Source organism: Pristis pectinata, chromosome 1 (assembly GCF_009764475.1).
Source record: "Pristis pectinata isolate sPriPec2 chromosome 1, sPriPec2.1.pri, whole genome shotgun sequence".
Taxonomy (NCBI): domain Eukaryota; kingdom Metazoa; phylum Chordata; class Chondrichthyes; order Rhinopristiformes; family Pristidae; genus Pristis; species Pristis pectinata.
This window is the reverse complement of record NC_067405.1, coordinates 40,931,878-40,959,461: the sequence shown is the minus strand read 5'-3', so window position 1 is coordinate 40,959,461 and position 27,584 is coordinate 40,931,878. Positions and strand designations below refer to the sequence as shown.

General features: G+C 39.3%; 1 protein-coding gene across 3 annotated transcripts in view; it reads left to right on the top strand.

Moving 5' to 3' along the window:
* The window catches only part of kcnj3a (potassium inwardly rectifying channel subfamily J member 3a), a 161,257-nt gene extending 139,366 nt beyond the window's left edge, over window positions 1–21,891 (top strand). Inside the window, exon 3 of one of the 3 annotated variants that reach the window (XM_052011880.1) lies at window positions 21,801–21,891. In XM_052011880.1, coding sequence (XP_051867840.1) covers window positions 21,801–21,817 — 17 coding nt within the window. In that variant the 3' untranslated portion in view covers window positions 21,818–21,891. Of the gene's footprint in view, window positions 1–7,784; window positions 9,579–21,800 lie in introns of those variants that run through there. The other 2 variants (XM_052011869.1, XM_052011893.1) reach the window with 2 other exon arrangements.
* The last annotated feature ends 5,693 nt before the right edge of the window (window positions 21,892–27,584 follow it).

Below are 27,584 nucleotides of genomic sequence, written 5' to 3'. Positions count from 1 at the left end.
ATAAAGTTGGATAAATCCCCGGGCCTGACCTTGCTGTTACGAGAAACAAGAGATAAGATTGCTCGGCCATGGTAAAGATTTTTATATTTTTGTTAGCCACAGGTGAGATACCAGAAGACTGCAGGATAGCTAATATTGTGCCTTTATTTAAGGACTTAAGGGATACTGTTGGACAGGATTTATTTGCATTTGAAAAGGCAAGGATTGGTTAGGGATAGCCAGCATAGTTTTGTGCATGGGAAATCATGTCTCATGAATTTGATTGAGGTTTTTGAGGAGGATTGACAAGGGCAGGGCAATAGACATCGTCTACCTGGATTTTAGTACGGCCTGTGGCAAGATCCCACATGGTAGGTTGATCCCGAAGGTTGGAGCACATGGGATCCAGGGTGAAGTTGGGAAATTGGATACAAAATTGGCTTGGTGGAGGTTTGTTTTTCAGATTGGGGGCTTGTGACCAGTAACGTGCTGCAAGGATCAGTCCTGTGTCCTTTGTTGTTTGTCATATGTATCAATGATTTGGATGAGAATGTAGGTGGCAATGACTGGTAAGATTGCAGATGACACCAACATTGGTGGTATAGTGGATAGTGAGAAGGTTGTCAAAGTTTACAACTGGATATAAATCAACTAGGAAAGTGAGCAAGGGAATAGCAGAGGGAATTTAACTAGGACAAGTGCAAAGTGATGCATTTTGGGAAGTTAAACCAGGGCAGGACTTACACAGTGAACGGCAGGTCCCTTGTGTGTGTTGTTCAACAGAGTGCCTTTGGGATACAGGTGTATGGTTCCCTGAAAATGGGAACATTGGTAGGTGTGGAGAAGGAGGCATATTGGCATGCTTACCTTCGTCAGCCAAGGTATTGATTATAAGATGTTGCAGTTGTGCATAACATTTGTTAGGCAGCACTTGGGTTATTGTGTGCAGTTCTGGTCGCCACACTATAGGGAGGACATGGTTAAGCTACAGAGGGTGCAGAAAAGATTCACAAGGATGTTACCTGGATTGGATGTTATCAGGAGAGACTGGATAGGCTGGGTCTGTTTTCCCTGAAGAGAAGGAGGCTGAGGTATAACGTGATAGAGGTTCATAAAATCATGAGTGGCATGGATAGGGTAGGTAGCCAGTGTCTGCTTCCCGTGGTAGGGGTGACTAAAACTATAGGTCAGAGGTTTAATATGAGAGGGAGGAGGTTTAAAGCAGATTTGAGGGGTATTTTTTTTACACCAAGTAGTTAGTATCTGGAAATGAGCTGCCAGAGGAGGTGGTGGAGGCAGGAGCAGGAACAGTAACAATATTTAAGAGGCATCTGGGCAGTTACTTGAATCAGCAGGGCAAAGGGCGATATGGAATCAGGAAAGGTAGGCATGATGGTCAACGTAGATGCAGTGGGCCAATGGGACTGTTACCATGCTATATGACTCTGTGACTCTGCATTTCTATTACTCTATTTCTGCCTCACCCTTGCAAAGCATTTCATAATCAGGAGAAAGATATACAGTGTGTTCAAAGCTTTTAAGAGAAACACATTTAGCTTGTGGCTTAACTTAATAAAACATTCCCAAATCCTTTAATATGACCCTTTAATACAATTTAAAAAAAACAAAACTTGGCACACAACAATGGAAGGAGATATTAAGCAGGTGTTGAGCTAGGAAGAATTGATTCATGAAGATAGAGAATTGACTAAGTAGTTCCTGAATGTAGTTGCTAAACAACTGAAGACCCAGCTGGCAACAGTAAGGGAAAGGTCAGAGTTTAGGAGGCATTTTCGAGTTGCAAAATGTTGTGGGATTCAGGAAAGATTGTGGAACTGGAGCCAATGTATGCTTGTGAGGTGAGGGGCAAGAAGGATTGTATAAAGTCTGGGCAGCAGATTTTTAGATTAGCTGAAGATTACAGGAGTCAGAGAAGGGAAGGCTGCCCAAGACTTGTAGATACACAGTTAGCGATGGATCCTGAGGATGATGGGTTTGATCATCCCAAGTTTTAGTAGAAGGAGCTGAAGCTAACAGGTACAATTCTTGGTGAGTTGAAATTAGCTGAATGATATTCAACATGCCATACATAGTATAAAAACAGTTATAATTTCTACACAAAAAAATGAAACTGCAGAAACTGACAAGTTACAGTAAAGGTAAACAAAATATATAATGATTCAGAGAATTTGTGAGGTTTTCCTTTCCTGTTTTAGTTTCAGTGACTGAAACCTTTGCTAATTTTACAAAAATTGGGGATAAACCTCTATGCCTCTTAGGCTGTTGGAAGATCCAGTGCACAGTAAGTACAATGGGCATGTTGGGACACCAATCAGACCAACTTTGCCCTGATTCAGTACCAGTATGAACCTTGAGCTAATATTTAGTATCAGAGCTTTTTAAAACAGACTTGCAATTTATAAAGCAGTTTTCATGACTTGGGATCCCCAAAAACGTTGTGTGGCCAATTGAATACTTTTGAAATGCAGTCACCAGACAATAAGCTGAATTAAGAACAGAAAATCATTAGTGATGTTGATTAAGAGACAAGTATTGGGAAGGACAATTTAGATGATTCTCTTATTTTGGCTATCACTTGTATCCACTTGTAATAGCAGACAGCCCCAACTTAATATCTCATTGCAGTGTTGGTCTGGATTTTTGTACTGATGTCTCAGAATCATGACTTGAACATACAAGCTTCTGACTCAGGCTGAGATGGATGGGTCATTCACGCAGTTGGGGTGGACATCATCATCCAGACATACTTATTGTCAGCAGTAACAGAGCAAGGTTAATAAGATTCTTATCTCCAATTCTGGTAGAAGCCGAGGAGAGGAATGAATACAAGAATTGCCATCCTTCCAATAGAATTTATAATGAACAGAAAGTAAAGAAAACTGGTCTGGCCTCCTAAGATGAAAAACCTTTAGATCGAAGTAGATAACCATGCCGTGATTTATTCCAAATCATTTCAAATTAACTTATTATTCTTTAGAACATGAGATTCAAACATGAGTTCTGTTAAAATTTAAGTTTGAACAGTCAGAGACTTTTTCCCAGTGCAACAATGGCTAACATGAGGGGACATAATTTTAAGGTGATTGGAGGAAGGTGTAAGGGGGATGTCAGGGGTAAGTTTTTTTTTTACAGAGTGGTGGGTGCATGGAACACAGTACCGGCAGAGGTTGTGGGGGCAGATACATCAGGGACATATAAGAGACTCATAGATAGCCCCCTATTTTTCTATCATTCATGTGTCTATGTGGGAGGGAAGGGTTAGATAGATCGTAGAGCAGGATAAAATGTCGGCACAACATTGTGGGCTGAAGGACCTGTACTGTGCTGTTATGTTCTATGAATCAGAACAGCATTCAACAAATACATTTTATAATATGATCACTTTAGCATTAAAAACAATATATTATTTCTTATTATATTTCTGATCATATTTCAACTTGGGGCATAATTCAACCTTAGGTTAAGGTAATCTAAGAATTTATTTACAAAAACGAGTATGTTTTGAATAGATGAGCATAAACACATAACTCGCATTAAAATACTTATTTACAGAATTTGTAATAGCACTTCCTCCACCATGCCTCAGTCACTGGATATCCATATACCAAAAATAATTGTCACAGGCTATATTTTCTCGTGTATTCTCAAATGTAGTGATGAGGCCATAAGACCATAAGATATAGGAGCACAATTAGGACATTCGACCCATCGAGTCTGTTTTGCCATTCAATCATGGCTGATTTTTTTTCAAAACCATTCTCCTGCCTTCTCCCCAGAACCCTTAACCACTTTACCAATCAAGAACCTATCAATCTCTGCCTTAAATATACCCAATGATTTGGCCTCCACAGCCCTCTGTAGCAATGAATTTCACAGATTCAGCACCCTCTGGCTGAAGAAATTCCTCTGCATCTCAGTTTTAAAGGTCTATCCTTTCTGAGGGTATGCCCTTGGATCGTACACTCTCATACTAATGGAAACATCCTCTCCACATCCACTCTATCCAGGCCTTTCAATATTCAGTAGGTTTCAATGAGATCCCCCCCCTCATCCTTTCTGAACTGCATTGAGTACAGGCCCAGAGCCATCAAATGTTCCTCATATGTTAAGTCTATCATTCCCAGGATAATTCTTGTGAACCTCCTCTGAACCCTTTCCAGGACCAGCACATCTTTTCTTAGATACAGGGCCCAAAATTGCTCTCAATATTTCAAGTGCAGGCTGACCAATGCCTTATAGAACCTCAACGTTACATCCTTGCTTTTATATTCTAGTCCTCTTGAAATGAATGCAAACATTGCATTCCATACCACTGACTCAACATGCAAGTTAACCTTTAGGGAATGCTGAACTAGGACTCCTAAGTCCCTTTGCATCTCTGATTTCTGAATTCTTTCTCCATTTAGAAAATAGTCTACACTTTTATTCTTCTTACCAAAGCGCATAACCCCACACTTCTCTACGCTATATTCCATCTGCCACTTCTTTGCCCACTCTCCTAACCTGTCCAAGTCCTTCTGTAGATTCCCTGTCTCTGCAACACTACCTGTCCCTCCACCTATTTTTGTATCATCTGCAAACTTGGCCACAACGTCATCAGTTCCTTCAACCAGATCAGTAATGTATAAAGTGAAAAGTTGTGGTCCCAACACCAACTCCTGCATCCATCTTGAAAAGGACCCCTTTATCTCCACTCTCTGCCTTCTGCCAGTCAGCCAATCTTCTATCCATGATAGTACCTTGCCTCTAACACTATGGGCTCTTACCTTGTTTAGCAGCCTTTTGTGCAGCACCTTGTCAAAGGCCTTCTGAAAATCCAATTAAATAATGTCCACTGATTCTCCTTTGCCGAACCTGCTTGTTGCCTCCTGAAAGAATTCTAACAGATTTGTCAGGCAAGATCTTCCCTTAACGAAACCATGCTACCTTACCCTATTTTATCATGTACTCCAAAATTTCATCCTTAATAATGGACTCCTACCAAATCTTACCAACCACTGAAGTCAGGCTAACTGGCCTATTAATTTCCTGTCTTTTGCCTCCCTCCTTTCTTAAACAGAGGTGTTAAATTTGTGATTTTCCAGTCCTCTGGCACTCTCTCTGATACAAGTAAAACCTTTGGAAAATTAGAAAATAATCATGCTAAAAGCATTGATTCAAAAGATGGGATAGGCATTACAAAGGAAATTAAGGACATAACTGAATGAAAGTCTGGCAAGAAAGTAAGAATTCTGCTCTTAATTCCTTGGAAGTGCAATCAGGGTAAAATGTCTACCAAAGAACAGATTTGCTGCACCTCAGTCAAGAAGGAGCAAAAATGTGAGAGGAATGTTCTGCCATGAACCTGTTCCCAAGTAAGGCTAATTGCAAGTTGCAAATTAGTTACGTGCTGGATTCGCACATGAAATCCCATGAATCTGTGATGCTGTTTCATTGTTACAACTCCAACTGGGCAGATCCTTTCTTTATTTTCTCAGAAATTCTTCTTGTTGCCAAAATCCCTATGGTCTTAGACATTTGCAGCCCTACACGTTGCAATGTAAAACTATTTTGAGTGGAGGAAGTAAGAAATCAGTGGCAGAAGCAGGCCACTTAGATTAAAATGAGAAAAGGATTATCTTGAAAACAAATATTATTTAATTATAAACACCTCAGGGTGGCTTATTTCTTAATTGTTGGCTGCCATAAGGACTTCACCTTTTGAAAATTTTATAGCTGCCACTTCCTGCTTTTAATTTTCCCGAGAATCAGAGTTAAAACAGACAAGATATACTATTTGTATCATTAACCCAGTTATGCCACCTCCTCTGAGACAACTGAAAGAATTACAGCCTCTATTCCTAACCCCGGAGCAAACAAACACCAGAACATTTTTTTTAAAAGCATGTGAGCTGTCATTAGGTCCCACATAGTTTCTGCTACAACCATCACAATGACTTTCTCAGTTCACACTAAGTATTTCATGGTCAAAAATACACAGATACCAGTATAAATCTGCAACTAATGGATACAGATGCCCAAAGACATAATGGGAAGTATATCACATTGAAATAAATGTTTTGAAGAATTAGAAATGGAATTATAAGCATGGTTGTCATAGTTATAAGAAACAGTGATGTAGTGGCTATGCCAGAAACCTGTTGAAATCAAGGAATGTTGATGAATTAATCACTGTGGGTATAGAGAACATTCAAAAGAAAGTGGATAGAGGAAACAGTAGGCGTAGTTCTGTGTCTTGAAAAACCAGAGAGTCCAAAGACACAAGACCCTCTGTGACAGGAAAAAAACACCCCTTTTTTTTTCTTAAATGAGCAACCTCTTATTTCTAAAAAGTGAAGCCAAGTTTTAGATTCTTCCACAAACACACTTTGTATAAAATCCTGAGGAGCCTTGATAGAGTCATAGGGTCATACAGCACAGAAATGGGTCCTTCAGCCCACCACATTCATACCAATCTTCTTGCTCATCTACACTAATCTCATCTGCCTACATTAGGATCATATTTTTCTATGGCTTTCCTATTCTGTCTCAATAGGAACTCATTACTACCATCAGGGAGGAGGTACGGGAGCCTGAAGACCCACACTCAATTATTCAGGAACAGCTTCTCACCCTCCGGCATCAGATTTCTGAATGATCCATGAACACTACCTCATTATTCCTTTTTTTTTGCACTAATTATTTATTTTTGTAATTTATAGATTTTTGTGAATTGCACTGGCTGCTGCTACAAACAACAAATTTCATGTCATGTCAGTGATAATAATTCTGATTCTGATCTGATTCACCTCATAATGAATCATGCACTAGATCACTATGCATATGAGCTCTGCAATTTCTTACCATTTTAGATGTTTTTTTCTTGCTTTTCCTGCAAAATTGGGCAATTTCCCCTTTTCTCGCATTCCATCATCCTTCATTTCCTAGATTGTTGCCCATTCATTTAACCTATCTATATCCCATTGTAACCTCTTTGTGTCCTCCCCACAACTTATCCTATCTGTGCATCATCAACAAATTTAGCATCCATACCTTTGATTCCTTCATCCAGATCATTTATATAAATGGTGAAAAGAATGAGGCCCCAGCATTGACCCATGCACTGCACCACTCATTATATCTCACCAACTCTCTGTTTCCTGTTAATCTTCCATCCATGCCATTGTGTGTTCTCTTCCATAACCTTTGATGCAACATGTTAACAAGTGCCTTCTGGAAACCTAGATACAGTACATTCACCAGTTTCCATTTATCCACAGCAAATGTTACTTCTTAAAAGAACTCCAATAAGCTGTTCAAATATTTGCAATTATTCACTCCCCTCACATCATGTCCATATGCAAGGTCCATTGGAAGGCTGTAGCCAGAGCTACTTTGATTTCCACTTCTACTTTCCCAGTAACCTTGGATGATCTCATTAAACCAGATGAATTTCTGATTTTTTTTTATACTTGAAAAACAGATATTTAGATTATAAGTCACTAACTACTTAGTTTAAAACAAAAAGCAAGGTCCTTCATATCGATAGGGAATGACTTTGAACACCAATTGTATGTTCAGCAGTGTTGCTTTTGTGATTTAAAAAAAACTTAGTTACCAGTATTCAACCTCCCATTGGTAAATAGTTGCTTGTTTTTTTTTTCACTTTTAAGAGTTGTTAGCAAATATTCATTTTAAGATGAATTGATCAAATGATTGCTGCAAGTATATATATTGTAATCCTTACTCCATTGAGGAGTAAACTCTAATAGAATTATTTATTTGTACATGTATTTTCTTTCTAGGCATGACATGCCAAGCTAGAACATCATATACAGAGGATGAAGTTCTTTGGGGTAACCGATTTTTCCCAGTTATTTCTCTAGAAGAAGGATTCTTTAAAGTAGACTACTCACAATTTCATGCAACATTTGAAATTCCCACACCACCATATAGTGTAAAAGAACAAGAGGAAATGCTATTTATGTCCTCTCCTGTGATGGCCCCAGCTATTAACAACAGCAGAGGCACTTTACCAGAAAGAAATGATTCTGTGGACTGCTTCGATAGTATGGATGATCTATGTACCAGGATACCACTGAAACTACAGAAGATCACAGGGAGAGAAGACCTACCAAAAAAATTACTAAGAATGAGTTCTACCACCTCAGAAAAAGCATACAGCATGAGCGATCTGCCAATGAAGCTCCAACGAATCAGCTCGGTTCCTGGGAATTCTGAGGAAAAACTGGTGCCAAAGACCAGTAAGGTGACCTGTGACCCAATAAGCCAGCCTGTGACTGACCTGCCACCAAAGCTACAGAGATTAGCTGGTGGTTCAAGGATAGATGGAAACCTTCCACCCAAACTGAGGAAAATGAATTCTGAACGTTTTACGTAACTTCAGGAATCTTTTGATGGACTCTAAAATCTAATTTTTGATCAAAGACAATACTGTAATTTTCAAAGTTTAATGGGACAAGTATAACTGCATTTATTTACAAAACAGGGCAAAGTATCATTAGCACTACATGTATTATGAGATGTTCATTTAACAGCTGGAGTGAAATGTATGTTTATTGCTTTGATACAAGACCTCAGCCATTTTAAACTCATTGTAATATTAGCATCAACTAGCATGTAGTATCACAAATAGCATGCAATAATAATGTGCAACTTTTGCATATAGTTTTATGGCATGATTCATAATAAATTTATATTTATTCAGTAGTAGCAAAATGTATAAAAATGAGGCATTGCAATGTCTCAAAATATATTACAGAATAGGATCTTAAAGTTCAGCAAGGTGTATTTCTAAGTGAGAGTGGATATCTTTTGAAGATTGATTTCATGCTTTAAATTCAGATTATCTTAAATACATATATCAAATTGTAATATGTTCTCTTTAAACTAGTCCTTTGAATGCATGTTTTGCTTACAACATTAGAGAAGGCTACAGGCAATACAGAGCGTTAGAAGGCTCTTGACAAAGTTTCAGCCTTAAATAATCTGGTATCTTCCTGTTTTGTGTTTTATTAGCCTCACTTTTTTTTTGCTTTGTTTTGAAATATTGCTTTTTTGGAGTGTATGTAAACAAAGGTGGTGGTGCTGGCAGAAGTGAGAAAGAAGGAAATGGAAATGTTAAATTATGGTAACAAGACTGCACAGCAGGTCTGTGTTTCATCATCTCAAATGACACTATTTTACTTCAGCCTGCGTCATACTCTGAAATGTATAAAGTCAAATATGTTACCAAACTAGGAGCATCTTCAGGCATGCTGACTTTGTGTATAAACATAAGTTTATTCGAACTACTAAGGGAATATAGGATACTTGTATTTATTCCTATTGCAGCCTCAGTTTTTAGCTGAAAACTATATTAAACTTTTCAACTGTTTATGCTGTTTCATTTCAAAGACTACAGTGTTTTTTGTTAACAATCTGATGATAGTTTTTGCACCAGACCTTTGTTAAAATATGTTTTAAAATCTTTAGCAGCTATTAAACCTAATTTCAACAATACTAATGTATATGAATGCTGTCGTCCAAGCATTGTCTTATTATTTTTATCCAGAAAAGGAAAGACTCTTGCTATAAGAAAGGAATTATTATCAAAGGGTTTCTCTCCCCCAGAATTAATTTGCCTTATTGCAAAGTACTTATTTTGCTGATATTGTTTTGATTCACTACAACTGCCCAGTAGTTAGAGTGGATGAATTTCCTGAGGCCTAATTATAAAGAGTCCCTTTCATAAACAAAATGAGGTTGCAGTCTGACAAAAATGACATTATTATGAATTGTTATAAAATCTTGTAGAGATTCATAGAATGTAAGCAATTCTGTTTAGGTGGTACACCTCTTGTGGGTTATGTGATTTGGTCAGCCCACTGAAAGCAATACGAGTGTAAAAGGTGCATACAGAAGTTAATGGTTAAGAAATTGTTCCTCTTATGGTGACATCTATGTGCACTATGTGATATAGAGAAACTGGTCACTTAGAATGAGATCAGGTAGTTACAGCATCCATAACTGCATTCAAACTTCTTTCTATCAAGGCCTTTATGCATTTGACACATTATCGCACACATATGGCATGCAACACATATAGATGCAGCTTCCACAAAATCCAATTACACATGCAAACTGCATAGGCCATTCAGGCAGAAGCACACTACATCACAATGTATACAAGAACTGCTTCGGTGACAGTTAAAAGGCCTGAGCAGGTTTCAGACAGTGGAATTAAGACCTGGCAAGTAAGTACCCCTTAATTTTAAAAACTCACCTCTTATAGCAAGTCCTCTTGAGTGCCAAACCCTACCCTGATTCAACTGTGATCTTGCTTGACGCAAGTCCTCTTGAGTGCCAAACCCCACCCTGATTCAATTGTGATCTTGCTTGACTCCTCTCCCACCCCATCATTCCTCAACTTTGCATCCCTGCCGCTCGATTGACCCATCCCTTGAAATAGTTAGTCAAAACTTCCACCTTTCCCTAATGCCCCAAACCAACCCCAAAGGTCTCAAGCCTCTCCTAATCTGGACCTCACTTCACCACCCCACTAAGTGGGGAATTTATGCACAATGTTTATGTTCAAAGCCTGTTCCATTGTCCACATATATTGGGCTTCACATGCAATTGTACTTTTCAGCATCTGATTCTTGCACAGAATCTTTTGGCCCACCATATATTGCCCAAAAGTTTGCTTTTTCTGAAAAGAAAGAATTTCTGGGCCTTTCTACTGTGAACAAGGTACATTCTATATGGGATACTTATCGATGAGAATTGAAACTATGATATGCTTATGAGGAAGATAATGTTTGATCACTGCTTAATTTATTCCATTTGAATTCCATTGCTTTACCTAGAGAAGTAAGGTTGATGCTGCAAAAATAGAATGGCACTTTATCTATACACAACTAAACATTAAAATACAAATGTAAAGAACTGACAGAAACTGATAAATTGAACAAGATATTAATCTACATAGAGTATTCAGTAGTGGAATTAAAAATATAATGTTTGAGAGTACAATTCCATCCTAGGTCACTTGAACAAAATGTGCGATATGGTCATTTTTTTTTGAGTGCAGTAGACAGATGCCATTTTGTCACGAATTTAATGCACTTAAAGGATAATTTCTACTCCCTTTTGAGTGTGCTCCCTATAAAATTCTGAGTTAAATACTTAACTTCCTCGGAAAGTGAACCTGTAAAGCATTTAATTTGCAAGACTAAAGCAAATCGTTTTCTATTTCTATTATTCGCATAAATCGTGGCCATGCAACGATACTGATCAAATGTAGATTTTAATATTTTTTCTCCTTTTAAGAATAAATCAGCATTCACATATCTTATTAAATCAAATATCACTGGTTTATAGAATTATGCTTCTTTTTTGACTTTGCTATTGATTTATCCCCAAAAAGTTATCCCCTTCTGATGTCAGTGACTCATGATCCCAAAATGACAGTTCTTTAACAATAATTGAGCTCTGGTTGAAAGCAACAAATGAGTGATAAATACGTGGCCTCAAATTAAAGACATCTTCCAGTTTTTGTTTCCTTTGGTACCATTGAAAAATCAGGAGAATTCTTTGATAGGTGTCCTAGCCAAAATAAACCAACTTTAAAGGATTATCCAATCTCAAAATTGGCCAGAATATTCAGCTGCAAAACATTGCAACCACAGCTAAATCCCTGTCTAAACAATACTTTGTCTTAAACTTTCTTTATACTCCTTAATCCAGAATTCTTAAAGGTATTCTATTGGTCTCCTGCTGAAACACCTATTTATTAATATGAATGACAATTTAAAATTACATAATTGAGTGGGACTTGTCCTCAATGACAAGCTACCTAGGCTACAACTGACTTCTGGTACAAATATGTAATTAACATTAGAAAACCTCCCAGCGGGAATTGCTTGTAACTATCTTCTTTGATGGCAAGCCAAATAATTTTTGGGGTGACTAAATGGGTCTTTCCCACAGAAACCAGGAAAAAGTTGGTCAAGTCAGAGCCTATTAATTACCAAGGACTCTCAAGTACTTAAAACACTCTTACCTACTCTGACCTAGAAACTGGAGTGTTTTGTGCACAATTTGCATATTAGGGCTGTTTTGCAAATGTTAGCTACCAATCATTCCCAGTTTGATGAACAATCTTTGTTAAATTGGCTCAGGCACTTCCAGGCAGCACAATCCACCTCAGTGTGTGGTTGATAGTGGCCTCAGACAATTATCCAGTGACATCATCCTGCACCCATTTCCAAATTTATCAGCAGATATCAGCCGTTAAGAGTTTAGGTGACTTATGACTGGCAGCTTTCACTCAATAAAGATGACCAAACAAGCTTCACAACATGTCAATAAAGAGATACCAATAAAGAATTCCCCACAGGATATCGATATTTTTCCCACCGCAACTGCCAAACTCATTTTCTCTGCTACAACTACAAGGATGACAGACAATGATCACAGTGTCTCTACGTTATGCACCTCATTACAAGATGCTGCAAACACTCAGTTCTTGATACCTGAGACCAGCAGCAAGGAAGTGCCCAGACACACAGAACAACACTGCATCTTTAAGATATCTTTATTAGTCACACGTACATCGAAACACAAAGTGAAATGCACCTTCTGTGTAGTGTTCTGGGGGCAGCCCGCAAATGTCACCACGCATCCGGCGCCAACATAGCATGCCCACAACTTCCTAACCCGTACGTCTTTTTGGAATGTGGGAGGAAACTGGAGCACCCAGAGGAAACCCACACAGACACGGGGAGAACATACAAACTCTTTACTGGAATTGAACTTGGGTTGCTGGCGCTGTAAAGCGTTATGCTAACCGCTACACTACCATGCTTACATGAAAAATTTCAGTACCTTCAGTGCTCTAATTTCTCCTTTCATATAGCATTCTCTGCATGTCTAGATTCTGCTTCCTTACTCAATCCCCAATCAGCTCTGAGTCTTAGAGGCTTTCACAAAACTCTACAGCTTTTAGAGCTGCAACCTTATGCTTTCCAAAGCTGAGTTTGGTCTCTTACTAGCACTCTGGCCTCTGCTGCTTGTTTCAGGTTCCAGGCTCCAACTTCAGACCTGCCTTGCATTCTGCAGTTTCATGCCTTTTCACCTTCATGTCCATAACAGTTGGGATCTCCAGGAAAACATCGACTATTAAAAGATTAAAGAAGAAAAGGCTGCCCTTTTCTTATTTTAATTAACATCATATCAACTGCAGAGATCCTTTAAGCATATTATTCTTTATGTGCTCTATTTTCACCTCACTCACATCATCTGAGTTAATAATACATCCCAAGAATACCCCTGCTGTATTAATATTCAAGCAAAAATATTGAGAAATCAACAGTAATTCTCTGAAAAAAACTGAAGTATATTTAAAAGAATAATTCTTGAAATGTAATTTTAAAGGGAACTACACCTTCAGTGCTGAAATTGAAATAGACCATATTTTGCAATATGTTTCATGATTACTGAATTCCACCAACATTTATCTTTCAAGTGTGATTTATTAATTATGTTTTAAATATATAGCATCCAATCCTATGATTATGCCATAAAATATTTTATGAATGAAGTGTACATTTTTAATATTTACTTATCTCTTGAACCCTTATTAGATTCCTAGCAGGACTGCTGCAAACTTCCAATTAGGATAACAGACTAGGAATAAATATTGCTTTAAAAATATGCAAAATAGTAATGTGTTTTAATCTGACAATAGGAAACTAATTGACAACAGTAAAATCTTACCTTATGTGATTTAATTATGCATGCTTTCATGTTTATTGCAGCCAAATAAACAAACTAATATGCTTCTGATGAGGACTTAGTACTCAAACACTTAGAGTTTGTTTTCTCATCAGGCAGATCAAAAATAAAATTACCAGTCAGTATTTCTGAACTACATGAGATGTGCAACATTTCATAGAAGCCAAATGGAATAATACATTGTAGATTATATTCATTTTTTAACCTTTATTCTCTGTGAAAATATGTTTTATGATCAGATGCTTTGAACACCATCATAGTGACGCAGCTAGTAGAGCTGCTTTCTCACAATTCCAGCAGCCTGGGTTCAATCCTGACCTCCAATGCTGTCTGTGTGGAGTTTACCCCTTCCCTTTGGTACTGATTACATTTCCTTCCACATCCCAAAGATGTAACTGGCCACTGTAAATTGCCCGTAGTGTGCAGATGTGTGGTAGAATGTGGGGGAAGTTGATGGGAGAATAAAATGGGTGTTTGATGCTCAGTGTGCACTTGGTGGGCTACAGAGCTAATTTTCATGCTGTATCAGTCTATGATTTTATAATAATCCCATGCTGGAAGGAGCAGAAGAATCAAAGCCAACACATTATTGACCTGCCAACACTGAGAAGTACTAGCTGTACTTTCATTCCTGCTGAGGACCATATACTATTGCCATACCAGAAGCACAATTTTTCAGATAATTTTCAGAGCCACATGAAGAAGGTGAAGGAATTAGACATATTTGAGTAGGAGAAAATAGCAGAGTAGGATTGCTGTCATAGGCATAAAATACAGCTCTTGGTATGTTGGACAACAGCATTTCACCTTACACATTTCAATGAGCCAAGTGTACAAATCACCCAATATTAATGGGCAAATTTTCTGGGCTCCTAATCAAATGTCAGCGGTGGGGGGGTGGGGGGGGGTGGGATTGCTGTTTGATGGTGGAGAGAAAGAGTGCGTCCCTGGCCCATAGTCCTCTAAGGGCTGCCCTAACCTGTCTTGAGCTAACTCAGTCCAGTAAAACCTATTGGCTAAAGTTAAGGAAAGTTACATGTGTGGTTTGATCATGACTTTAATCTCTAAACAGCCAGACTGCCAGCTGGGATCAGATTGCCTGGCTACCACCATTCTACCATTCTTAAACCCTGAAACAGGTGGGCTGGGTTACATTTATGTTCTAAAGTATTGGCTTGCACCCAATCCCAACCCATTCACACTGAGGTTTGTAAGAGTAAGGCTTATTGTCTGGGTGGCTTCAGACAAGGAGAAAAGACCTTTCAAAATCTATTGCTATTTCCAGGGGCAACATTGTGATTAGTGTATGTGTGTTTTGGTGATTGTTTAATTAATAATTTCCACCTTCATTGAAGCTGCTTATAAAGATTCATTTCCTCACTGTATACCAAAACTCACAACATTTGAGGTGGAGCTGTTTGGATCTATGTATAAACCAAAGAATACATGCAGAAAAAAAATTGCCTCAGAATAAAAATCCCATTTAGCTGCAGGATTCCATGCACAAAGGATCCAGTTTTTGCACATTATAAAAATCCAACCCAGGTTTTAATTTTGTGCTGTCTCGGGTTAACGCAACTTCAGTCACTCTCACAGCAGAGTATTGTACCTTAAAAGGACTTGATCCACAGCGTTCCACAACTACTCGTACAATAACAAGATGCACAAAAGTAATAATGATCAACACTTACATTGGAACTTATTCAATATTTCCAAAGATGCACCATGTGAACATTTAGTGAACTGAGCCTTGTAACTAATTATCAACTTGCTTTATTTTCCATCAGCAAAACATACAGACCAGATACTCATTTAAATCAGTGCAAATTATCTTCACATTGGAGAGTTGATATACTCGTCTTTTAATAAATTATATTTGTCATGATATTTCATATTTTTTAACCTCTGCATCTCCAGAAAGAACAGAGAGCTTGCAATTTAATAAAGCTGACTATGAATATGTGGGTCCTTGTTTATCTCTTTCCAGCTGGAAGCTGAAGTTTAGCTTCCGATGCAAAGATTTGGCCAACAGAACTCCAAATCTACTACTGCAGCCCCTTCCATTTGAAATTCTGTCCATGAAACTGTGTGATTGCTCCCACATTCACAACTTGCTTACTCCAAATAGTATCAGCAAGATCAGTGGTGCCCATTTTGTTGGATTTCACAATGAAGGCACACTACAATGAAGGCCAATGCGCAAACACATCGTGGGGAAGATCACCCTAGATTCTACAATGGCGAGGACACTGGTGCACACATTGCATACCAGGGCTGAAGTAAGGATAGGACAAGGTCAAGGTAAGGACAAGAGTTAGAGTCAGTGTCAGTTCTGGTCAGGAGCAAGGCTAAAGTTTGTAGAGCTAAGACCAGGGTTAGGATCAGGGGCAGAAGAGATTCAGCAATGTAAATTAATAATTGTTTAAAATACTTCCTGTGGGCGAAAAGAAACAGAAGTGCCCTTTCAGGTCCCATAGGAGGCTTGGGGTTTTCTTGCCTCAGGCTTCATATTATAATTGTTGTTACATGAGTATGACTGCAAGCATGTCTCAATTAAATGCCAAGTCCATAGCATCAGACAAATTTATGGCACAGAATGAAGTCAGCACATCCTGGTACCAATGTTGACATAAGTGCATCCTGAACTTTGGTTCTACTGACTTCAAAGTCCATTGTGGCCCAGTTACTACATTATATGTGAGGATGAATTCCTACCCCACTGAGCAATTATAATGTTGATGACAAAATTACAAATATACTGGAACAATTACCCTGACAGTCTTCATCAGGAACTAAATTATAACGGGCCAGATCACCATGGATGCAGCTGCCCATGGTCCCCTGCTTCTGGAGGAAAAGGGTCGAAAGAGCTGACTCTCCACATCCAGGAGGTGCCACGTGACACAGAGCAAACTGAGGGTGCCATCAAAGACTTATCAATGGTAGACTTACAAATTTAAAAATTATTCAAACACATTTAAATAATTAAAAGTAATTTAATTAAGAACACATTAAAGCGCTAACGTAATTAAAATGTTAAAATTAAACTAAAATAGCTCAAGCGCCTATCCTTTTCCAATGGATCTGAGATCCCGTTGCAGTCATGGTTTGGATGCAGGTCCCAAGGACGATAAGCTGAGGGAACAATGTGAATTTCATCCAAACCCTTCCTTCAGCATTTTGCAGTTCCAGTGCTGGACAGAATGACATCTCCAGCACCAACATCTGACCAACATCTCTGATCTCATTCCTGAAGGAATCATCAGCTGTAGGTCAGCATGATTTGACCCAACAAGACTTCATGCATGCAGCAACTGGCCCAGGATGGCCACAAAGACTCTCTCCAACAAGGTGGTATGATCATTGCCAAACTTCCCACCCCTAGCATTCTGGAGCTCACCATTGGCCAGAAACATGCCTGGTTTCCTATCCGCCATCCGAAACACAATTCTCCCCACCACTGCTGCACAGTGGCTGCACAATGAACCATCAACAAAATGCACTGCAGTTTCTCACCCAGGCTATTCTGACAATATCCCCCCAACCCATGACTTCTTCCACAGTAAATCCAAGAGCAGTAGGAGCACCCCCTACTTACAGATTCCTTCCATGCTACACACTATCCTTATTTGGTAATATATCCCCTCTCCTTCATGTGTTGCAGGCTGAAATCCTGGAACTTCCTCTCTGAAAGCATTGCGAGAGTATCTTCACCAGGACTACAGCGGCTCAAGGAGAGGATTTTCGGCAATAAGTGTTGGGCTAGCCATGATGTCCTTCTGCTGTCTAGGAGTGCACAGAATCGAATCAGATTTATTAACACAAACTTATATGATGTGAAATATGTTGTTTTGCAACAGCAGTACAGTGGAAAGACATAAAATGACTATAATTACAAAATAAATAAATAGTGCAAGAAAAACAGTTGCAGAACCTACAGTTATGTGCCAGCATTGAAATTTGTACTTTACTGAGTTCACCAAGAGGGTTAGTTATCTTTTTACGCAAATTTCTCTCCTCATATGTAAACAGTAGAAAGAGTGGAGGCAAGAACTCCTGAGGCAAGTCTGGACCAGAGGCACACGTCTCTGCAAGATTTGTTAAACTGGATACAAATGCTGATCTCACAGACTAATGTTGAACACAGAATGCCAAAGATGTATCAGCATGTGAAGTAGGTATAGCCAGACATATCACATACACTCTCTGAGGCTAGCAAAGTATGGAGGAGTCTAATTGATTGGAGGCTACTTGGTAGTATAGGGAATTGTGAGAATCTCTGCCATGGACAGAGAGTCTATGGAGCTTCAAGCATGTTTCTCAAATGAATTGAGACAGGCCCTAGCGACTTTAAATTCCAACATCTGCTGCTTCACTTACAATAACAGATCCCTATCTATTACTTAACAACACGTCACTGATCTGCACAAAACTATATTTCTTCAGAGTGCTAGGAAAGATGTAGCAGCAGACAGGAGAGGGATAATACCAAAAGGGGTCATAGTGTAGTAGCTCCACTCAAACACTCCATTTACAGTAATAGATCTGGAAAACTGTCAAGGATATTCTGGGCCAGAGTGCTTACATTATCTGCTTGGAAACCTTGCAGAAACATCTGTATATTTACAATATTTGTCTTAAAAGTCCATGGTCAAGATTAATTAGCTAATTACTTTAACTTACTATACAAGGGTGATTTAATTATTTAAAGCGAGCTATATCAATGTTACAGAAAAGTTGATTTGTATAGAATATGGTCCTTTATTATTTGCAGGCATATCCAGAACAATATGGCTAAGGAAACAGAAGCTCAATAAAAAAGTGACAATAAATGTTTTCCTTTTGTAATTGATGAGCTGCTAATAAAAGAATGAAAACTATTATTAAAAGAATAAAGACTATTCAACTTGATGCATTTTGTTTCATTTCCTTTAGATCTATAAAATATTTGTAAGCATAACCAAAATCAAGGGACTTAGGAGTGAAAGTACAATTTTAACAAAAGAAGATTGCTTTTATCACTTGTAATTAGTGACCCAGTACCAAAGCAGTTTTCTCGGAAACCACAATTTAGTAAGCTGAACATTTTCATTCTTTTATTAGCAGCTCATCAATTACAAAAGGAAAACATTTATTGTCACTTTTTTTTATTGAGCTTCTGTTTCCTTAGCCTTATTGTTCTGGAATAATGAACATTTCAATCATCTGTACATCAATCACTTTCCAAAGATTAAATGTATTTCCCGAAACTGCAAAACCTTCTTAATAAATAACTGGTGTCATAGTAAATGAAAGTGAAAGGGCTTTTGTTAGATTTCCTCATCAAAGTCCTAATGCAGATTTCTTTGTTAATGATGCTGTTGGCAGCATCCTGATTCAGGTCTCCCAGTAAGAAAATCTAATTGCTCTGGTTGCGTGCAATAGGTGTTGCCTTTTGCACATCCAGTCGCCTCTCAACCTGACATCCTTTGTAGACACAAGAGACTGCAATTGTGTGAATCTGGAACAAAATACAAACTGCTGGATGAACTCAGCAGGACAGGCAGCATCTGTGGGGTGAAATGAACAGCTGACGTTTTGTTCTAGACCCCGTCATCTGGACTGCTTCATCAAGCTGAAAGAGTTTTGACCCAAAATGTCGACTGTCCATTGCCCTTCAATAGAGGCTGCCTGACCCGCTGAGTTCCTCCAGAAGTTTGTATCTTGACGTCCTTTGTGATTGTTTTTTTTTCTACATTCATGGAAACGACATTTTAATATGCAGGCAAGTGCCACGAGACTTAGCAAGCTAATTATCCAATTTCTTAGCAATAGTCTTCTTGTGAGGCAGTCCTTTGAGGTCAAGGATGATTTGCTTCCACTCCAGCTATGGGTTCTGAGGTGGTTGATGAGTCCTACATGGGATCTGCTCAATCTGCCGTGGTTGGATCAGGTGCTTAGTGACAGGGCAGGTGGGTGGGTCATTTGGCATGTTGTGCACTCCTTCTGTTGTTCGTGTTTGGCCTCCATGTGTTCAGTGCTTTCCCAGATGCTCCTCCTTTATTTTTGGTGGTCACAGGACAGGGATTAACAGGAATCAGTAAGGAAGCTACATTTTTACAAGCAAATTTTGAGAACATTCTTAAAGCATTTTCTCTGTCCTCCTGCAAACGTATTGCTGTGAATGTTGTTTAAGAAGTCTAATGTAAGGACTGCAAGTAATATTGCCCAACCATTGGTGTGGGTTGAGTATGATCAGGGCCTTGATGCTAGGGATGTTGGCCTGGGAGACAACACGTGGCATTGGTACACCTATCCTGCCAATGGAATGCCATGAACGTGGTGCCAGGTTTGAGGCCTTGGTCTTCAAACACACTTTTTCTGAGTTATCCGAAGGCTGTGCTGCTGATGCACTGGTGAATTTCATCATCGACATCTGCATTCAGTGGGGCTCCAAGACAAGAGAATTGACCCATAGTTTCCAGGTTTTCAGGGTCTTATCATGAATCTTAATGTTCAGGGACCAGTGTTGTGCGTGATGGATGGGTTGGTATGTTTAGAGTGAGGTCCACCCTCTTAAGTGCTTTCATAAAGGAGTGAATGATGATTCAAAGCTCAACCTCTGAATCTGCCCATGGTTTAAGTGTGAATAGAAGCTTGTATGTGCCTCCACCAGGAGTAGGCCACTTAACCCCATAGGCGTGCTCCAACATTCAGTAAGATCATGGCTGATCTGTTTACAATCTCAAATCCCCATTCCTCCCTCCCAGCAGTAACCTAAAACCCTCTTTCTTATCAACAGTTTAGCTACCTCTGCCATAAAAATATTCTGCATCTGTGGCCTTTCAGAAAAAGAGTACCAATGGCTTAGAACTCCATGAGAGAAATAACTTCATCTCATTCTCTATCCTCATTGGACGACCCATTATTATCCCTACTTTCCAATAGTGACCCTAGTTTTAGATTCTTTCACAAGTGGAACCATCTTCCCCATTCACCCTGTTAAAGTGCGTATATGTTTCAATCAAATCACTTCTCCTTCTTTAAAACTCCAGACGATACAAGCCTAGCCTGCCCAACCTTTCCTCATAAGGCATCCTGCCCATTCCCTCTATACTGAAGGGAAAAGCTGCAAACACCTGGAACTTTGTGCCTGTCTGAGGCAAGAAAGTCACTCCAAATAAATGCCAGTATCTGTCCGCATTTATATCTTAGAAACCAATTAGAATGTCACAATAACAGTCTTAAGTGTTTTAATATACAAAGATATGTCAGCTGTATATACTAACTGTTAGACTTAACATTATAACTTCAGATACATTTAAAAATATCTGCAGTCTTCTTTATAGTTCATCAGCAGCGGTCTAAACTAATTTCAGAAGTACCTTTGAGTGCATGAAATCCCTCTATCCTGAATTTTCCAGGTAATAATATAATAAACAAATATTATTACATCTCAAACTGAATAATCAGAATAATATCCTTTGGAGCAATTGTGAATTATTGTTACAGCACTGACAAGATCAATTTTTCCTGTGTTTACAATATGGAAGAGTTAATAAACACTGACTGCAACCTGGAGCTCCTTGCTTCTGCTCAGCGCACCACAAATGCATTCCCAACAGCACACACTTCATTATTCATTTGCAGTTTTTACAAGTTCATTTTCTATTTGGAAGCTTTTATGTGAGACATGAAATGTCCAAGTGGAGCTCCTCTTTAAAAATAGAAAGCAACGTTGCTAAAACATTAACATGGTCTTTTCTTGGATATGTGTACTTCACAGTTAATAGAGCAAGAAATTATATAAAATAATTTTAAATTTAGACATAAATATAAATAATTAATAGATAGAATTATATAGACTGTGTAGCTCTGAAGCAGACCATCTGGCTGACTCTGCTGGTATTTATGATCTATTAGAGACTCTTTCCAATCTTATTTAACCCTGTCTTTACCTCTCACTGCCTTGGTGAAGCAGCCAACGTAATCAAAGACGCCACTCACCCGGGTCATTCTCTCTTCTCTCCTCTTCCATCAGGTAGAAGATACAGGAGCCTGAGGGCACGTACCACCGGACTTAAGGACAGCTTCTACCCCACTGTGATAAGATTATTGAATGGTTCCCTTATACAATGAGATGGACTCTGACCTCACGATCTGCCTTGTTGTGACCTTGCACCTTATTGCACTGCACTTTCTCTGTAGCTGTGACATTTTACTCTGTACTGTTATTGTTTTTACCTGTACTACATCAATGTACTCTGTACTAACTCAATGTAACTGCACTGTGTAATGAATTGACCTGTACGATCGGTATGCAAGACAAATTTTTCACTGTACCTCGGTACAAGTGACAATAATAAACCAAAACCAATACATAACCACATGCTCCTTCTTCCCTCATATGTTTATCTAGTCGCTTCTTAAATTAACCTATACTACTTGTCTCAGCTACACTTGTGGTAATGATTTCTACATTTTCACTATACTCTAGGTAAAGAGGTGTCTTCAGAATACCCTGTATAATCTTTTAGCAGCTATTTTATATTGATGTACTTTAGTCTTGCCCTTCTCCACAGATGTCTTTGTGCCTGCTTTATGTAATCTTACGTAATTCTAAAGGCCTTTATTATTAGACATACCTTATGCTTGCTGTTTGCAGACTATTAGCTATCCATTCTGCAGAGCCTGTAGAGACACACATATGAATTAGGAGCAGGAGTATGCCACTTGGCCCTTCAAGCTTGATCTGCCATTCACTAAATTCTGATTGTAACATCAACTCTGCATTCCAATCCACCCGCTGCAATCTCTCAACCCTTTGTTTTTCAAGAATACAGCTACCTCTGTTTTAAAAAAATATTCTAGGACTCTGCTTCCACCATCTTTTGAGGAAGGGAGTTCCAAAGACTCATGACCTTTTGAAAACAAAATCACCTCATCTATCTTAAATGGGTGTTCTCTTATTTTTGAACAGTTACATTTTCTCCCACAGGAGAAAGCATCCTCTCCATATTCACCCTGTCAAGAACCACTCGAGATCTAATGTTACAGTCAAGTCCCCTATCACCCTTCTAAGTTCCAGCAGATACAAACCTCACCGCCCATTCGAAGTATCAGACTAGCAAACCTTCTCTGCATAAAATATTTCCTTAAGTAGGGAGACCAAAACTGCACATAGTACTCCAGAATTAGTACGAAATTATGCAAACTACAGTGATTGTACTGCAAACCAGGGTTACTGAACCTCAGTGGCTGAAGAAAATATAACTGAAACATAATCTCTTTACTCATGTATTCAGCTCCCCTAGCAATAGAGAGTACTTCTGAGTAATTGTTCTAAATACTTGCTGCACCCGCTTACCAGAATTTTATGAATCATGCACTGGAACACCCAAATTCTTCTGCATCTCAGATTTTAAAAAAATTCCTGCCAAAATTTGGAATTCCACCTTTCCCCATATTATACCCCATTTATCAGATTTTTGAAACAAAATACTTAACTCATACATATGCCTTTATAATTTCCTTATGTCCTCTTCACAGCTTACTTTCCTACATATCCTTGTGTTGTCAGCAAATTTAATACCCATACCTTCATCCAAGGCACACATATAAATTGTAAAAGTAGTGAATTTCCTCTTGTAGGACCTCTTACATATTGGGTTACAATAAACATCTGTAAATATTGTGAAAACTCCACTCCTTTACCTTTACTTATCTTGATCAATTTATTTCGGAATAACTGAAATCCTCGATGATCATCATGCTTTATTTTTTTTTACTAATTCTCTTGATTTGTTTGCAAGTTTCTTCCTCCTCCTCCCTTCTGCTGTTCTGTGGTTCATAGACTATTATTATGACTGATCCTGTATTTTCTTTTATCTCTATTCAATTGGATTCTACTTCTTATTTATGAAGAGGTACATCACATTTTTCTCCTACCATTGTTATCTCCTGTAAGAATAGCAATTCCATCTCTCCTTTTCTGTGTATATCTCTTCTAAATATATATTTATAGTGTTTGATTCCCACTTTCTCTGATTTTCTTTTCTGGATTCATGTCTCAGAAATACATGCTGCCTCTGATTCCTTGCAATGTGCTATCCCCTCCAGATCCCTTGCTTTATTTGGGACATTGTGTACATTGCTGTGCCTCTCACCTTATTTTTAACTATTCTATTTAACACTCCTGTTCTATAACTCTGGCTATTTATGTTTGTCACATGCTCTTCTTTCCTCTTTCATTTATATTTAAGTTTCACGGCCTGTAAATTTCTTTCATCTTACTAATTTAAAGCCTTTACCACCTCACTATTAACCCTTTCTGTCAGGATGCTGGTCTCAGTCCAACTCAAGTGGAGCTCAACACATCAACGCAACTCCTCCTTGTCCCAGCATTAGTACAGGACTCTCACGAAAAGGAACACCATATTCCTACACCCTTCCTTTAGCCACTCCTGAACTACCTGCTCATGCCAATTTGCATAGTTTACAATCCAGTGCGTAGATTGCCACCCTTGCCGTCTGATTTTTTTAAAATCTAGTGGCCAATCCCTGGTACTCCCTTACGCCATTCGTTCAAACATGGACCACAACAATGGAATTTATCATTTTAATTTCAAAATACCCCTCCTGCCATTTTGAGATGACCCTTATTCTGGTAATAGGATAGCCAAGATAACCTTGCAGGCATGGATGCAGAGAATCCTCAGATAGAATCACCTATCCCCATATCTATAGAATCACCCATAATGTGCATATTCCTTTTGTTTTCCATTCCACAGACAATCTTGTGAGCCAGGGCTCCTTGGTCAGCATTGCAGCTGGACCTCTGTGGTCTTTCAGAATTCAGGACCAACAGGTTCCAGTGAATAATAAAGACAAGGACGTCAAGTTTCAGGAACATTGGATGATGAGAAATGTCGCAAAGTTAGTCAAAAAGGAAAAGGAAGCATATGTACAGCTTAGGAAGCTGAATTCGGATGGGGCTTTAGAAGAATGTAAAGGAAAGAGGAGAGTATTTAAACAGGAAATCAGGAGGGCTAAAAGGGACCATGATACGTCTTTGATGAGTAGGATTAAAGGTGGGGCATTTTATACGTATATTAAAACAAAAGGCTAACTATGGAGAGAGTAGGACCACTCAAAGACAAAGGGAAGGAATTTATGCCTGGAGCCAGAAGTGGTCAAGGCACTAAAATAGGTGGAGTTGTGGAGAGTGAGGAAGGTTGTCAAAGGATCAAAGGGTTCAGAAGGATATAGATCAGTCGGAAATGTGGGCAGAAAAATGGCATATGGAGTTTAGTCTGGACAAGTATGAGGTATTGCACTTTGGTAGGTCAAGTGTAAGTATACATATAATAACTGGCAGGAACATTAGGAGTACTGATGTACAGAAAGATCTTGGGGTGCAAGTTTATAGCTCCCTGAAAGTGGCAACACAAGTAGATAGGGTGATAAAGAAAGCGTACAATGTACTTGGCTTCGTTGATCAGGATGTTGAGTATAAGTGTCGGGAGGTCACGTTCCAGACATATAAAACTTTGATTAGGCCACATCTGGAGTATTGTGTGCAGTTCTGGTTGCTGCATTACAGGGTGGGTATGGAGGCTCTGGAGTGGGTGAAGAAGAGGTTCACCAGGATGTTGCCTGGATTAGAGTGTATTAGCTATAAGGAGAGGTTGAACAAACTCGGATTATTTCCTCTGGCACCTCAGAGGCTGCGGGGTGACCTGATAGAAATATATAAAATTACGAGAGGCAGATATAGGGCAGACAGTCAGAATCTCTTTGCCAGGGTAGAAATGTCAAAAACTGGAGGACATGCATTTAAGGTGATAGGGCAAAAGTTTAAAGGAGATGTGCTGGGCAAGTTTTTTTTGTTTACATGGAGACAGACATGGTGTCTTGAAAGTGCTGCCGGGGAAGTGGTGGAAGCAGATACGATAGCGATGTTTACGAGGCATTTAGACAGGCACATGAACACAGAACATTACAGCACAGTATAGGTCCTTCGGCCTACAATGTTGTGCCGACATTTTATATGGCTTTAAAATCTATCTAACCCTTCCCTCCCACATAGCCCTCCATTTTTCTATCATTCATGTACCTAAGAGTCTCTTAAATGTCCCTAATGTATCTGCTTCCACCACCTCTGCAGGCAGTGCGTTCCACGCACCCGCCATTCTCTGTGTAAAAAACTTACCTCTGATATCCCCCCATGCCTTCCTCCAATCACCTTTAAATTATGCCCACTGGTGTTTGCCATTTTCACCCTGGGAAAAAATCTCTGACTGCCCACTCGATCTATGCCTCTTATCATGTTGTACACCTCTGTCAAGTCACCTTTCATCCTCCTTCGCTTCAAAGAGAAAAGCCCCAGCTCGCTTAACCTATCCTCATAAGACATGCTCTCCAATCCAGGCAACACCCTGGTAAATCTCCTCTGCACCCGCTCTAAAGCTTCCACATCCTTCCCATAATGAGGTGACCAGAACTGAACACAATACTCCAAGTGTGGTCTAACCAGAGCTTTATAGAGCTGCAACATTACCTCACGGCCCTAGAACTCAACACCCTGACTAATGAAGGCCAACACACCGTAGGCCTTCTTAACAATCCTATCAACCTGCACAACAACCTTGAGGGATCTATGGACGTGGATCCCAAGATTCCTCTGTTCGTCCACACTGCTATGAGTCCTGCCATTAACCTTGTATTCTGCCTTCAAATTCAATCTTCCAAAGTGTATCACTTCACACTTTTCCAGGTTGAACTCCATTTGCCACTTCTCAGCCCAGCTCTGTATCCTATCAATGTCTTGTTGTAACCTACAGCAACCTTCTACACAATCCACACCACCACCAACCTTCGTGTCATCTGTAAACTTACGAACCCACCCTTCCACATCCTCATCCACTGAAGTAAGACTCACTGGTCTGTAATTCCCAGGGTTGTCCCTACTCCCTTTCTTGAACAAAGGAATAACATTTGCCACCCTCCAATCATCTAGCACTACTCCTGTGGCCAGTGAGGATGCAAAGGTCATCGTCAAAGGCGCAGCAATCTCGTCTGTCACTTCCCGTAATAACCTTGGATATATCCCAACTGGTCCCGGTGACTTATTTATCCTAATGTTTTTCAAAAGTTCCAGCACATCCTCTTTCCTCACGTTGACATGCCCTAGCGTATCAGCCTGTTGTACGCTCTCCTCACAGATGTCAAGGTCTCTCTCACTGGTGAATACTGAAGCAAAGATTCATTAAGGATCTCCCCTACCTCTTCTGACTCCAGGCAGATGTTTCCTCTTTTATTCCTGATCAGTCCTACCCTCACTCTAGTCATCCTCCTATTCTTCAGGTACATGTAGAACGCCTTGGGGTTTTCCTTAATTCTGCTCACCAAGGCCTTCTCACGCCCCCCTTCTAGCTCTCCTAAGTCCATTCTTAAGCTCCTTCCTGGCTACCTTGTAACTCTCCAGAGCCCTGTCTGATCTTTGCTTTCTGAACCTCAGGTAAGCTTCTTTCTTCCTCTTGACAAGTTATTCTATGTCTCTTGTTAACCATGGTTCCTTCACTCTCCCATCCTTACCCTGCCTCAATGGGACAACCTATCCAGAACCCCATGCAAGTACTCCCTAAACCACCTCCACATTTCCATTGTGCACTTCCCCAAGAACGTCAGTTCCCAATTTACGCTCCCAAGTTCCTGCCTAATAGCATCAAAATTCCCTCTCCCCCAATTAAATACTTTCCCATATCGTCTGCTCCTATCCATCTCCAAGGCTATGGTAAAGGTCAAGGAGTTATGGTCACTGTCTCCAA